General features: G+C 35.5%; 1 protein-coding gene across 10 annotated transcripts in view; it reads right to left on the bottom strand.

Annotated features, from left to right (window-relative positions):
• The window catches only part of Mbd5 (methyl-CpG binding domain protein 5), a 353,158-nt gene that overhangs the window by 61,129 nt on the left and 277,390 nt on the right, over positions 1–14,639 (bottom strand). For 9 of the 10 annotated variants that reach the window (XR_013108584.1, XM_076928716.1, XM_076928718.1 and 6 more), the window contains 2 exons: positions 4,154–4,819; positions 3–105 (listed from right to left, as the gene is read on the bottom strand). Coding sequence is in view for 9 of the 10 variants with exons in the window: in XM_076928716.1 (XP_076784831.1) it covers positions 3–105; positions 4,154–4,266 (216 nt within the window). In the remaining variant the exon portion in view is untranslated. The remainder of the gene's footprint in view (positions 1–2; positions 106–4,153; positions 4,820–14,639) is intronic. The other variant, XM_076928715.1, reaches the window with a different exon arrangement.

Genomic DNA, 14,639 nt, shown 5'->3' with positions numbered 1-14,639 from the left:
ACCTTGGGAAGAATAAGAGGACACTCCAAGCCACACTTGCATGTTCCGTCAGTAAGCAGGTATGTCTTAACCTGGTCCAAGCAAGATAACAAAGACCCACTGGGACTGTAAAAATAGTTAAAACAACATCAGGAAATAATTTGACTACATATATAAATGTGTCTTTTTTTAAATAAAAAAGTAAAATTTATAGACTTATTGGCCCTTCATAAGATGATATTTTCCTAGTATGAAAAGACTTCTTATTTCCAATATTTTGTTAGCTACTAAATTACAGATGTTAAAACTATCTCTTTCTTTGGAATTGAAATATTTTTCAGGAAAATACATATTTTCATATAAAATGAAACAAAGTAATTTGAAAGCTTTGGACTGGATTATAGATGGAAAACTCCTATTCTTAGGAAAGGACAGGAATAGGTAAGAAAGGAAGAGGAAAAGTATGCAAAAGTAATGCTATTCATTCCAACCATAAGGTCTGCTTTAAGGTTAAGGAAAAAGTGAAATGGCAAACATGCGAGATACTCAACAACAAGGCTCAAGCCAGGAAGCGGTAAAGCACAAAGAAGTTGGAGACAAGTTCATCCTGTGTTTACTGCCTGTTTCTGTGGAAGCAGAGGAGTTCCCATCCCGGATTCTTCCCATCCCCTCTGTGTGTATCTCTGAAGATGGGTTAAGTGTGACCCAATTCAAATTCTACTGAACAGAGAGATTGACAGAAAGGGAAGAGGTATTAGGAAGAGTTGACAGAAGATGGCAAACTTTTGAAGAAAAGCTGTGTTAGGTGTCACAAAGAACTGTCTAGGTCTCCAGGCTCAGGTTTTCAGGTCATGAAGTCAGCAAAATAAGTAAGCATGGAATCACCTCAAGTCTATACATTAAGAACTAAGTCTTCAATTTAGGATATTTTATTATTAATAGGTTGATTTTTTACAACATAAATGCATTTGGAAATTTATATGTACTAAGAGAATATATTTTATTTATGACTCTTTAGGAAAACCTTCCCTTAAGCCTTCTGTTCAAATTCATCTAGAATAATATTGTGTTTCACATGCAAAGCATCACTCCTGGATAGTCTAGTCTGCCTCCACAGAAACACAGGCAGTACTTGAAATGGGCTAGGTTAAGATGCAACTTATGTTGTGTTCATAAAAAAATTATACACGTGACTTTGGCACAAAGAAAGATTCTAAAAAAGTTTCCCATCTTAGTTAAGTGATCTATTTGGTGTGTTTTAGATGACATGAAAGAATAATAATCTCACTATGGCAGACAAAAGCACAGATGCTTTTATAGGTCTGATAATTTTAATAAAGCAGTGTAACTAAAATATATTGTTTTTCTCTCATGAAGAATTAGTAAGTTTAATACAAAGAAACTGTTCGGTATTTTACTTTAAGTGTATGGACGGCAATCTAGAGGGATTTAATTGTAAAATTTAGCCCAAAGTGAAGAATTCCTAAAGTCTATTAAGAATACTCCAGACACTTTAAAAATACTTCCTTGGCACTCACTTCAGTCTTTTTTTTTAGTTTTAGCTCTTTAATTAACTTTTGGTAGTAATAATTAATGTCAAAATAGTTATGTCTTAAATCACAGATAAAGCTTAAAGGGTTGGAAAGAGGCGGCAAACTTAACTACCATGCATCCTCTGTGCCATGAGGCAGAGGCAGCAGGAAGGTAGCCTAGAGATGAGCTGCAATGAGCTGCATGCACGACTGTGCAGGGGGCTGCCTGTGAACAGGAGCAGCAGAAGGTGGGCTAACTTCTAACAAATGTTCCTGCAGTCATTTAACTGGCCTCAGCCAAACAGATCAGATCCATGTTGGCTTGACTTAACGTGAAAGCATTTTAATTTTACCTTATCTGGGAAGTACTTCTCTAAGAATTCTTGGTGCTCAGATCTAATTTGGAGGTGTTATGCTAAGAGGATTATCAGATGTTGGAGATTAGGGGGATTTGGAAACTCACACACAAGGTCACTGTGAATTCTTAGACCTTAATTTGGTTTTTGACTCCTAGATTTGGCCTGACTTTTGGTCACAGTGATGTGAAAAGCTAATTTCATAAGTAGTTATCTAGACTTTGGAATCACTTGGTCCAGGTTGTAGGCACTTTTTTTTTCCTTTATACAACTTGAACAGCATGAACACAAACATGTCTCTGATAATGTGCCGTGTTATAGTAGTAAAACAATATTTCTGGCAATCTATGAACAATGGTGGCAGAAGGAATACTTTGAGAAAATTAATCGTGAGTGTTTGTGTATCTTATTTCCAATTCCTACGCTTTTTATTCCTTCACTACAATGAAAAGAGAACACCTTTAAAATTATAGAAAAAAGAAATATATCTGACAAAGAAAGGAATTAAGTTTACCTCAAGAAACTGCTAACCTAAACCAAAAAAACCCATATCTAAACTGCCTTCTTGAGTTATAAAATATCGTTTTTTATATTTATATAGCAAAGAATATCTCATTTATTCAAAGAATATCCCATTCATATATTTTTGGTTTTTACTTTGTTCTTCTAAGGATAGGGTTTCTGATATCCCAGACTGGTTTAACTCACTATGTAGCTAAAGCATGTTTTAAACTCTTGGTCTTCCTACATCTCTCTCCTAAATTCTAAGATTATAGGAATGCACCACAATGCCCACCAAATATACGTATCTTTATATAACTGAAGAATTTTGTTGAAGCTAGGTTATAAAAACAACACTGAAACCCATACCACCAGTATAATGATGTACTGTATCTCTTAAAAATTTCTATTTTTAAGTGTATCACAAAAATTTATATATCCAATCTGTCATTACTTATTAAAAAATTATAAATGAATTTAGGCAGAAATTACTTAATAAAGAAGGCTAAAATTTTATTTTTTTAGAATTGGACGCATTATGTGGCCCTGGGTTGCCTAGAACTTGCTATGTACATCAGGGTGGTCTTGAACTCTCTTTCCCAAACACTAGGGTTAAAGGACGGGGCCACCATCTACCTAGCTAGCTAGGGAGCTAAAACTTTATTAACAGCTAGCCAGTTTATTCCATTTAATTTGTTCCCCCTTTCTCTATTTCACACATACATGCATTTATATACTTGCTAAAACATGAGCATCATAACTTTTCTCTTTTTGCCATAAAAGTAAGAAAACTGATTAGAAATCTATACAGAAAAGGTAGAAATTACTTTAAGTTAAGAAGTCTAACCATGAAAATAGCTAATTAGCTTCAGAAAAGCTAGATAGAGTATTTTGAAGCAGGGTGATTTTAAAAAAGAGATACTGGGTCTATTTTTAGTATTTTACATTCTCTTGTGAATATAGTATTCTTGTTTATATTTCTTTGAGAAAGTTTTGCATTTTCTTTAGTGTAGGAGGAGCTTAGGTGGGAGGAGTAAAGAGAAAGAGGAAGAAGAAGGAGAGGAAGAGGAGGAGCTAGGAGAGAGACGAGAGGGGGGAGACATGGAGGCTGATGTTCGCTTGTCTGTAGCAGTCAAAGGTAGTTGGTATATCTATGTTGGGTATTGGGTTACACCTCTGATTGTAAGGGTATCTTGTTATTGATCATTACTAAATATATAAGCCTTTGGATAATCTACGCATTAGAGTCTCATCTGTACCAATCCCGTGTGGTTGGTGGGATGGTCTGGACACTGCCCAGCCTTGTGGAGACAGCATGGAAGACTGGCAGAGCCATCTCCCACACTGGTATCTCGTGGGTGGCAGGGCTGGTGTTTCTGGCTGGCTGTTTCTAGCTGCGGCGTGCATGTGGCCTCATGGCCTCAGAACATGGTGTCTGATCTAGGCTGAGATGCTGTAGCCTAGACAGTCGGCTTGACTGCAGGCTGTTTTTAAAATAATTACTATAACACTTTATTATTACAACACATTAATATAGAGAAGCAGAAAGATAACTTTACATAGATGAAAGAAATACCTGAAGACTCTCTACAATAATCTAAGGAAATTTACATTGCTAAACAGTACAGATTAAGACACTTGTGTATTTCTAGCACAAGGTTCATCCATTCAAGTCTATGTTAGGTGCTGTCAATCAAAATATTTTGTTCCCTTCATGAGGATCAGTCTTTTACTACCTTAATCTTGAAATTGCAAACTTGGAGGTAAGAGATACCAAGAGCTCACCTGATGTAAAGCACTCCATTATGGTCCACATGACGCTGCCAACCCACAGGAACCTGGATAGCTGGAAGACCTCCTTCCTTGTCTCCTCCGTCAGACTCTTTGCCTCCATTCATTTTCTGTGTCTGCTTGGGGTGCTCCAAAGATATCAGCAATAAGATGATATCCTTCTATTACAGAGCATGGTGGCCTTCAAAACTGGGCCAGCACAGCACAGTTTTCCCGGACTACAAAGTACATAGGGAAACGTTGGCTCAGTTTGGAACCAAGTCCTTGAAATCAGCCATTGTGAAAGGGTTTCCCATTATAATCTACATTAAATAAAAAAGTATTTCATTCCTAGGCATGGTCTACAAAGGCAAAACCAAACACTCTCAACCAGGGAAAATCATAATTCACCTATGCTGGTACCTGTCTGAAGCAGAAGAGGAAGGGATGAAAAGTTTTTAGTTGTACATTGTGTCTTGAACCTTGATACTGGACTAAAATAACCTCTACTGTCTAGAAACTGGTCTGTTTTGATACCACCAGCCAGTTACTGTCTCCAGTGCTGCCCTCCTTTAAAGGCCACATGCTTTAAGCTTCCACTTCATTTTCCAATGTGAATCCAAGGTGTTGCAGGCCGGTTCATCTGATGTTTTCATGACTTCAAAATTCCATTGATGTAGCCTGAAATATATGTAAATATGAAAGCTGCACATTTAATGTTGAAAATTGAGAAGCTACAAAATTTTAAAATAAACTTCTAAACCCAGCCATTTTTATGTTCTCTGCTGTCAAAAATCATATGTGAAATTGTTTGTTTTTTTTACAGTTATCTTATAGTCTTTTAAATTGAAATAGAATAATATCACTTTCCCCTACCCTTTCCTTCCTCCAGCTCCTCCCATACCTTTGCTCAAGCCCCTCCCATGAATAACTCTCTCCCTGTCACTCTCAAGTGGATAGTTTTGTTTTCTTTGATTAGTATTGTTACATACAGACATATAGTATACACACACATACACACACACAAACACAACTTGCTTAGTTCTTTTTTGTTGTTTGTGTGTACATGATTTCAGTGCTGACCATTCTACACTGGGCAACTAATAAGGGGCTTGTCACTAGGAAAGGCTAATTTTTACAAACTTATTTTCTTATAGATTAATCCATTTACTGTAATTAAATCACTTGATTTATTTTTTTCACTACAAGCAACTTTTTAATTACTTGAAACAGATTCAAAATTATGGTTTCTCACTCTCTCTTCCACTAACTTGAAATAAAAATATACCCATCACCTTTCATGATCTGTCTACTAGAAAAACATGTTAATGAAATCACATTTTGATTACTACTTACTATTAAATTCAGCTATGATTAAGCTTTCTTTCCTAATCATTATATTGTACTAAGCTTTTTCTTTTTAAAGGAAGCAGTAGAAGAAATAAAAAATTATTCATTTCCAAATGTAAAGGAAAGTTCTTACAGTTGATTTATAGTCAAGATTTCCCAAAACCTCTTATCTTATGGTGTACTCTGTAAATTTCTTTATTAAGTTACAAGGTGTATTTGAAAAAGACATAGTGACTGAAAAAACAGGGATCAGTGGTAGTATGTATAGCATGCTTACACAGGTAATTTTGATAAAGCAATTAAATGAAAACAATAAGTAAATTTAAAAAGATTTGATTTAATCTTTCAGTATTATGGAGAATGTGGTGTCACAGTTGGTAGAACTGTGTTGTAAAGAAGTCCTTGAGTGGTGAATTTAACATGTACTAGAGAGTCATATCACTGAAGCCATGAAACCACATTTAAAAAAAAACTAAGAATGCTGTCCTAGTATTTTAAGAATAAAACATGTGGTTCATTATCAAAAAGTTTCCAGTGAGAGCATAATTAACAAACGACAGGATTCAAAGGAGGTTTTAAAGCAATTTCAAAAGATGTTAAGTGAGAAATTAACATATTGTTAAGCAATTTGTCAGTATAACTCAAGTTAAACAGTGCAAGTGGGCATACAACTAGTTCTATTCTTAGACTCTACATATTTAAAGTGGTCTAAAATTGTTCAGAGGTCTTTCATTAGGAAAGCAAGAAACCTTCTCACAATGAAGGCCATTGTAGATTTAGACATATGTTTTATGTGTGCCTTGACCCAGAGACAGGGTAACGATGGCATACTGAAGCACCCACTCATTTCACTGAAAAGCAGGAACTGTGTTTATAGGTGTGGCAAACAATGGTAGACAGTTGGAAAGTAGGAAATTTCCCCAATATTTATTGGGAAAAATTCAGTGTGTGAAGAATAGTGCTACATAGTAACAGCTTCAGTGGGGCTGGAGCTGGTAACTGTATTACGAGTCTCCATCTCCTGTGCTACACTTCTTACATAAATGAGCCACTTTCAGGCTCAGTATTTTTTCTAATTCTGTTTTCCTTTCATCACACTTGTGACATTGACTATGTTTATTTACATTTTATTCAAAACTCAAAGAGCAGTTAGGAAGTATTAAGCACTGTACTACCTTCTAGGAATACAAAGATAGTGAGTGTTATGGTACTAATATCTGTGTCTTCTCAAGCTGAAAAATTTGACCCTCTAGTTTAGTTGATGTTAGTTAGCATCAGGAAGTTAGTATTTGAAAGGTGATCAGTTCATGGATAGAGGTCATGAAGGAGATTAGTGAGTCTGAGAGGGATCTGCTCTACTGTGCAAGCTTACAGTGAAAAGACAGGCATGCACAGAACAGCAGGGGACCACTCAATAGATACTGCACATGAAGCTACCTAGATTTGGAACTTCTCAGACTTAGGAATGGTAAGAAATACGTTTCTGTTGTTTATAAGTCATGTAAATTTAGTAGCCTACACAGAGTGACAGAACAACTAGTAATACTTTGCATTAAGGTGCTTATGTGAAAGCTCGAAGAAAAAAAAACTAAAAATGGAGCCATAATTTCACTGTAGAATAATATCTACTGTACAACTGCATATTTCAGTTATTTGTTTCTAGAAATGTTAAAGTGCACATTAAAATAGCTAACATAGTTAACAACAGTGTATCACCACTCTATTTTACAGTGTGTTTTGTCAGATTTCAATGTAAAAACTTTAACATATATTTAACATAGATTTTAAACATAGATTTATACATATATTTTATTTCACAAGTGCTATTGTTATGAGTCTCACAATGATATTGATAGTCACAATATAAAAAATGTCAGCTTTAACTGAATATAATTGATAAGTAAATGTCAGTAATCTTCATAGTAACAATGTGAAATGAATAATATTATCTTTGTTTTTTCATTTTTTATTACTTTTAATTTTTTACAATCCAGTCATTGTCCCACTTCTTGTCTGCCCTCCCATAGTTCCTCATTCCATTCCTTTCCATGTCTCCAAGAGGATGTACCATCCCGCGCCCCCTGCCTCCCTTCTCCCTGGAGCCTCAACTCTCTAAAGGGTTAGGTTCATCTCCCACTGAGGCCAGACCAGGCAGTCCTCTGCTGCATATGTGTTGGGGGCCTTGGACCAGCTGGTGCATGCTGCCTGTTTGGTGTCAGTGTCTGAGAGATCTCAGGGGTCCTGGTTAGTTGAGAATGCTGGTCTTCCTATGGGGTCACCCTCAATAAAGGACTTACAAAACACTGCAGATCTAGTTAGGTACCATCTCCAATTACCACTTCATTTCTCTTTTTAGACTCATCATCCTTATTTCTCCTCAGAGGTGATCACAACCATTATTCTGGTCTATATCTGTTTATTTTTATGTATTTATATAAGGAATATGTATATTGTTACATCTGTATTTCAATTATATGCAATTCAACAACTTGCTCTTTACAATTTAGCATTTTTTTGGGGAAAATGTATTACTTCTAAATATTTTCCATGTATTAATGTATCTTGTTTTCTTAAAAACTTTATATATAAAATTTACTTATTTTTATCTCTTCAGATATTTATATTTCTGTTGTAGACATAGAGACTCAATCCATTTAATAATTTTTATTGAACTTTAGGTGCATACTTGCATATGATATATGTGGCCACATATGCATGTGTGTGGAGGTCAGAGGACAACACTATAAAGTTGCTTTTTGTGATGGTTTGTATATGCTCAGCCCAGGGAGTGGCACAATTAGAAGGTATCCCCTTGTTGGAGTAGTTGTGTCGCTGTGTGTGTGGATTATAAGACTCATCCTAGCTGCCTGGAAGCCTACTGGCAGCCTTCAGATGAAGATGAAGAACTCTCAGTTCTTCCTGCACCATTTCTGCCTGGATGCTGCCATGTTCCCGCCTTGATGATAATGGACTGAACCTCTGAACCTGTAAGCCAGTACCAATAAAATGTTGTCCTTACAAGAGTTGCCTTGGTCATGGTGTCTGTTCACAGACGTAAACCCCTAACTAAGACACTTTTTCTTAGACTTTTATGTGGTCTCTAGAGATATAACTCAAATTGCCAGGCATGCATAGCAAGCTTTTACCTGCTGAGAAACTCACCAGTGCCCTAACATTAAATTTTAATATTTGAGCTGTATTTGTTATTTGTTCTTACTATATAATCACTTATATACTGGCATAACAGTTGAATATTGGGCTATTCTGAACATTACTTGTTTTTTTTTTTTTTTTTTTTTTGCAATTACACACACACACACACACACACACACAGAGAGAGAGAGAGAGAGAGAGAGAGAGAGAGAGAGACAATAAAATGGTCTTTGATCCAAGTCTCTATCCACTATCCTCTCTTTCCACTCAACAAATCCATTTTCCCAGCCTTTCCTTCTACTTTCATAGTTTTATTTTTATTTTTTGGAGACCCACTGGATTTAATTAGGATTTCTTACATGGGCAGAGTTGGAGAGAGAGCTATTTGAAGAACTGAGCTACTGAGGAATATGATTCTTGTTCTCTGAGCCCAAATATTTTCAACTGTATAGACGCTGTTGATTGTTCTAGCCTCAGATTTAGATTCCTGCCTGAAATTACTTCTTTGTTCTAGCTTAATGTCACATTCTTGCCTGAAGCACACTTCCTCATCTTTGGCTTTGTTCTTAAACAAACTGTATTGCTTCTAAATATTTTCCATGTATTAATGTACTTGTTTTCTTTTTCTTGAAAATTTTATATATAAAATGTACTTATTTTTATTTGATGTATGGGTGTTTTGATTATATGCATGCTACAAGTGTGTAGTGCCTGAAGAGGCCAAAGGAGGATGTCAGAACCGGAGTTAGAGACAGTTTTGAGCTGTCTGCCTTGTGTGTGCTGAAAACTACATTTTTGTTCTCCACACGAGTAGTTAAATGCTCTGAGCCATCTCTCCAGCTCCTCTTTTTTTCAAGTATTAAATCATTACCAGTTTGTATTTTTTCCCTTGGACATTTTTGTAGGGTATTAAATATTTTCCCAATATTACTTTCAATAATTGGGGTGGATTTTTGGGAGTTTAATTACTTTCATTTATTTTGTTGACATAGCTTTTCTCCAAGCTTTCATAACCATAAACAAATCTGGTTAATGTTCCTACACCTATAGCTACATAATCTTAATAATCTACCCAGAATTCTTTGCTAAAATAGAAGTGTAGTTTTGGATCCTTCAGATATTCCTTAAATGTATAAAGAAATCCTAGGAAAGGACTTACGGTAATATTTCTAAAATTTATGATGCCTATACATTGCATTCTTTTGTAAAATATTAAAGTATGTTCTACTTGCTTCTAGGACTCTGGTAATCTTATCTCTTATAGAGACCGACCCATTATCTGAGATGTAGCCATATATATTTTTTAAATAATGCAATATAAAAACTGAAACTTTCTCCTGTTTTCCAAATTTAGCATTTTAATATTACTATGCTTCAAAAAACCCTATATTCCACAGCTTGCTTCTCTCCTTTTCCTTGGAGACCAATCTTGTTTATGTGTCTTCATGAAACTCCAGGAAAACAGGTTAAAACAGAAAAGACTGTGATATTCAAGCTAACCCCTTGTCATTAGCATTTGGGATCTAAGATTCAGTTTATGCTGCAGGCTAATCTGTATTTATTTCGCAGACAGCTCTGTAACGATGAAAGCCAAATGTGTGTATTTATGTATATGCATGTTCTGAGGGAGATCGCTGTTATAATTCTACCAATGTTTTCATTTTTTCCTGCTTCCTTTCAGTATGCAAATCAGTGTATAAAAATTCACTTTGAAAGAGTTTAATTTCAGTGGCTTGATTTCTTTGTTACCTTGGCTTTTTCTGACCATTCAGAATTTAAGTAAGATGTTACTTCCCCCCAAATCCATAATTTACATTAAATATGAACACTCCTTTATCCATAATTAATTCACTGATACTTCCTGTTTTATGCCTATTAGCAGTATTAATCTGTTTACCGACTCTCTTTCTACAGGGATATACACACGGAGCGGAATCTTGACTCATTCTATCCTTCCTATATTCATACTTCTGGTATTAATTCCTGTTGAGTGTGCATATTCTAGTCAACATGATTTTACATTTTAATTTTTATCACACTTATGATACCTTTTAACATTACAAGTCTAAAATGAGAGATGTTTTAATGTAGGCCAATGAGTGCACGCATGTTGATAAAAATCTAAGGCAATGAATTTACACATGCTGATAAAAATCTAAAAAGCATCTTTGTCCTCTAGATTTCTCTTTAAGGATCTCACAACTTCTGAGTAAATACATCAGTATAGAAGACAAGGCTTCTATGAAGAACTTGCCAACTATCAGTTTTACTAAGTAACATATTAATTGTATTAATAAACTAAAAAATGAATGCAGCAATATAAAAATTATGCTTATATTTTAACAGGATGTTATTAATACAACAGCCCTCCTTTTCAATTTGTTTTACTTATGTTCTTGTTAACATACAAGTAAACTTAATATGTATTATGAAATGTATTTTAAGTCACACTAAAAAAACTATGAAAACTAAATATCTGAGAGTATGACATCATGAAAGTACTAGATAGACATTCTTCATAAAAGTACTTAAAATATCATAAAGTTGTAGGAATAATGTCAAACTTTATTAACAGTAAACATAATAAACTGGCTTTTGCATGATGATATCCTGTATCAATGCACATTACTAATTGGTCTTGTGCTCAGTGGATGACCTTAGATACCGGGTAGCACAGAATTAACAGCAAATGATTATTCAATTATCAGGAAGAGACTGTAGGTTAAGTAAAAAAAAAATGTATAATGTCATACAACTAAATCATTGCCAAACTATTTAAAATATGATTTTAAGCTTGGCTCACAAAATATTTATAAGTAGGAAGGAAGACTATTCCCATCCTGCATTGGCAAGACTGAATGCTTCATTCTTCAAACTGATAGTAAGTTTCATATAGAACAATCCTCTGCACTTACATCCCAACATTCACATGTACAACATGAATGTGACTGGAATAAAATACATTATTAGCACTATAGAGAGTTGTATCTAGATGACTACAACATAGTTATCATTGGACTGAATACTAAAAGAAATAAACACAACCTTTCTACTATTTGTTAAATTATGCTTCTTACAGTAGCCATAGACCACACTTTCCCAAATTACCTTTACATAAAATATCAATTATTTAAATGTGCCTTTCATTGCACATATCCAGCCCTTGTCAATCTTCACATATTTATTCAAGGATTTTTATTTATGATCATCTTATCCTCTCTCATTTTAAAGAAATCTTTAAAACATATTAACCCATTTATATTACTTATTACTTCCATTGGTAGTTATTATGACTTGGTTGCCACTTCTTTTAATCATACCTTTTTGATATACCTTCTGTAAGAGACCCAAAAACCCTCTTCCAGGCTCTGCTTCCTCCAACAAGCATCAGCATAACTGTATTTTGTTAATCAGTTGGACTAGAACATCCTCAATGAGTGTATCTTTCCTTTGTTGACAACGAAAGTTCTCAAATTCTAGATGTCCTGCTTTTTCAGAACCAAAAGTATTAAAAGTTCCCAACCTGTGTGGCTCAGCCATTAAGAATACTGGCTGCTCCTGCAGAGGAGCAGGGTTCAATTCCTAGCACCCTCATGGTGGTTCACAATGGTCTGTAACTACTGTTCTAGAGAGGAATCCAATGCCCTTTTGTGACCTCTGTGGGCACCAAGCATGCAATTGGTGGTCAGATACACCTGTAGGCAAAATACCTATATGCACAAAATAAAAACAAAAACATTAAAAAAAATAAAAGTTTATAACATGAGAGTGACATGTTAGTCATACAGGAAGGACATACATCACAAATCTTAAGGTCTTGGGATAGGCTCAAAAGAGTTTCGGTATTCTTCGGAGTCAGAGGAACATGTATGGCCAAGAATATTACTTATAACCAGGACAATGACTTTGGCTATAAAATTTTAGCAAATCCCATGTTTGAGTCATATAGAAACCTTAAATTGTTGGGTGGTGATAGTGCATGCTTTAATCCTAGCACTTGGGAGGCAGAGGCAGGCAGATCTCTATGAATTTGTAGTTAGCCTGGTCTACAGGAAGTTCCAGGACAGCTAAGAATACACAGAGAAAATATGTCTTGAAAAACCAAATATCAATCAATCATTCAATCAATCATTCAATCAATCAAATCTATCTTAAATTATGTATGACAGATTATAAGTGGCCCCACATAATTTTGTGGTTTCACTGGGCCTTGTCATCTGCAGCGAAGTATGACAGGTGTGACACGGCTCATGGTTTGTTTCTAAACATCCAGAAGTCTCATGCTTCTCATTCTGTTTCCTTGGAATGCCACTATCTCGTCAACAATCTCAGCTAAGTCCCTTGCAGTTGAGAAGGGATGTGGACAGAAAGAAGCCCAACTGTCTGTCCGTCTCAGCTGAGGCCTGTCAGGGAAATGAATGTAGGGACCAGTTTTTGGAATAGGGATGAGAAGGCTCAACTGATTGGGTAGTAAACTGCAAATATACAGAACTCTTAGTATTACAGCAGCTAAAACCTACACTGGAGATGATATAAAGGCTAAGACAGAGTTGGGTTATTGAGCTGAGAGGGTAGTTAGCACTACTGGTTAATAGTGTAAGCCTTAACTCTTATTTCCTCATAACATAGAACTTAAAACTGTATACTTTGTTCTTGGAAAAGTTACCTTCTATGTGCTTAGGACATAGTAGTATTCAAAGGATTACTTATGTGTCAGTATAAAGACAGGAGAGCAGCCGGCTCCCAACTACTGATGCACAGAAACAGGACACTAGTGTCCTACAAATTATTACTGTATGTTCTTTGGTGACAGAAACACATTTTCTTTATTTTTATTTTTTGTACAATAAGCAAACATCAGCTCTATAATTGGAAAAACATTATTTTAAAAACCTAAGTATAGAATCCATAGAACAGGGAATTTGTGGTTTCTGTTCCTCAGAAGTACCAGGGAAACTGTTTAATGGAAACTTTCATGAATTTTGTGCTTATGACTGGGTTATAATTTATTTTTATGGTTTTTTTCCCCAAAGAACAGAATACAGGGAATCAGAAGCCCTTAACCTGGATGATCCGAATGAAGGAAAGCTGAGGCTGTCTGTTTGCTGGCTTCTAGACCGCCCTGGGATCACACCTACATTTCTGCTTGGATTTCATTTTCCCACCCCAGCTTCTTGCCCATCACCAAAGTATTCCTTATTTGTTTCATTTTTTAAAATGTCACTCATTTTTTCCTTTCTCATTTTCCAGTTTTTGTATGACCTCACGTTTATATTAGTGTCCTAGTTTCATTTCTGTTAGTATAAACAACATGACCACAGTAATTTGGGGAGGAGAGGGTTTACTTTACCTTACACTTTACAGACCTGCATGAAGGAAGTCAAAGCAGGCACCAGGAGGCAGAAATTGAAGCAGAGATCATGGAGGGACAGTGCATGCTGGTTTGTTCCTGATGGTTTGCTCAGTTTGCTTTTCTTTACTATGCAGGATTCCCTGCCTATGGGTGCCACCACTCCCCAAGGGCTAACCCCTTCCAGATTAATCATTCATCAAGAAAATGCCCTACAGACTTGCCTACAGGTGATCATATAGAGACAGTTTTTCAATTGAAGTTCCTCTTCCCTGATAATCCTAGTTCAAGTCAAGTTGACAACTCCCAGGAGCTATAATGGGACAAGCCAATAATCATCAGGTGATCATCCTGAAATGCTTGCCTTGGATTATTATATAATCTGTGACAAGTGAGCCCTCATTCAGCAAGGCTGTGAGGGACTTATTTTAGGAAAGTTCCTGCTATTAATATGCTTTTCCTATTATTATTATTTAAACATATGTGACAATCACTAAGCAATAGCACACCCCTTTGGAGCAGATCCCTGCAGATCCACGAAGATGTACTGTCTTGTAGTGATGCTGTATAAACACATAGATGACTTTTTAAGTCTTAATGATGATCCTATAAGAATACCTAAAATTATATCAGTGATTATTAAGCTCT

This window comes from Arvicanthis niloticus, chromosome 2 (assembly GCF_011762505.2).
Source record: "Arvicanthis niloticus isolate mArvNil1 chromosome 2, mArvNil1.pat.X, whole genome shotgun sequence".
NCBI classification, from domain to species: Eukaryota; Metazoa; Chordata; class Mammalia; order Rodentia; family Muridae; genus Arvicanthis; species Arvicanthis niloticus.
Note: the sequence above shows the minus strand (reverse complement) of the source record. Positions and strands in the feature narration are given on the sequence as shown.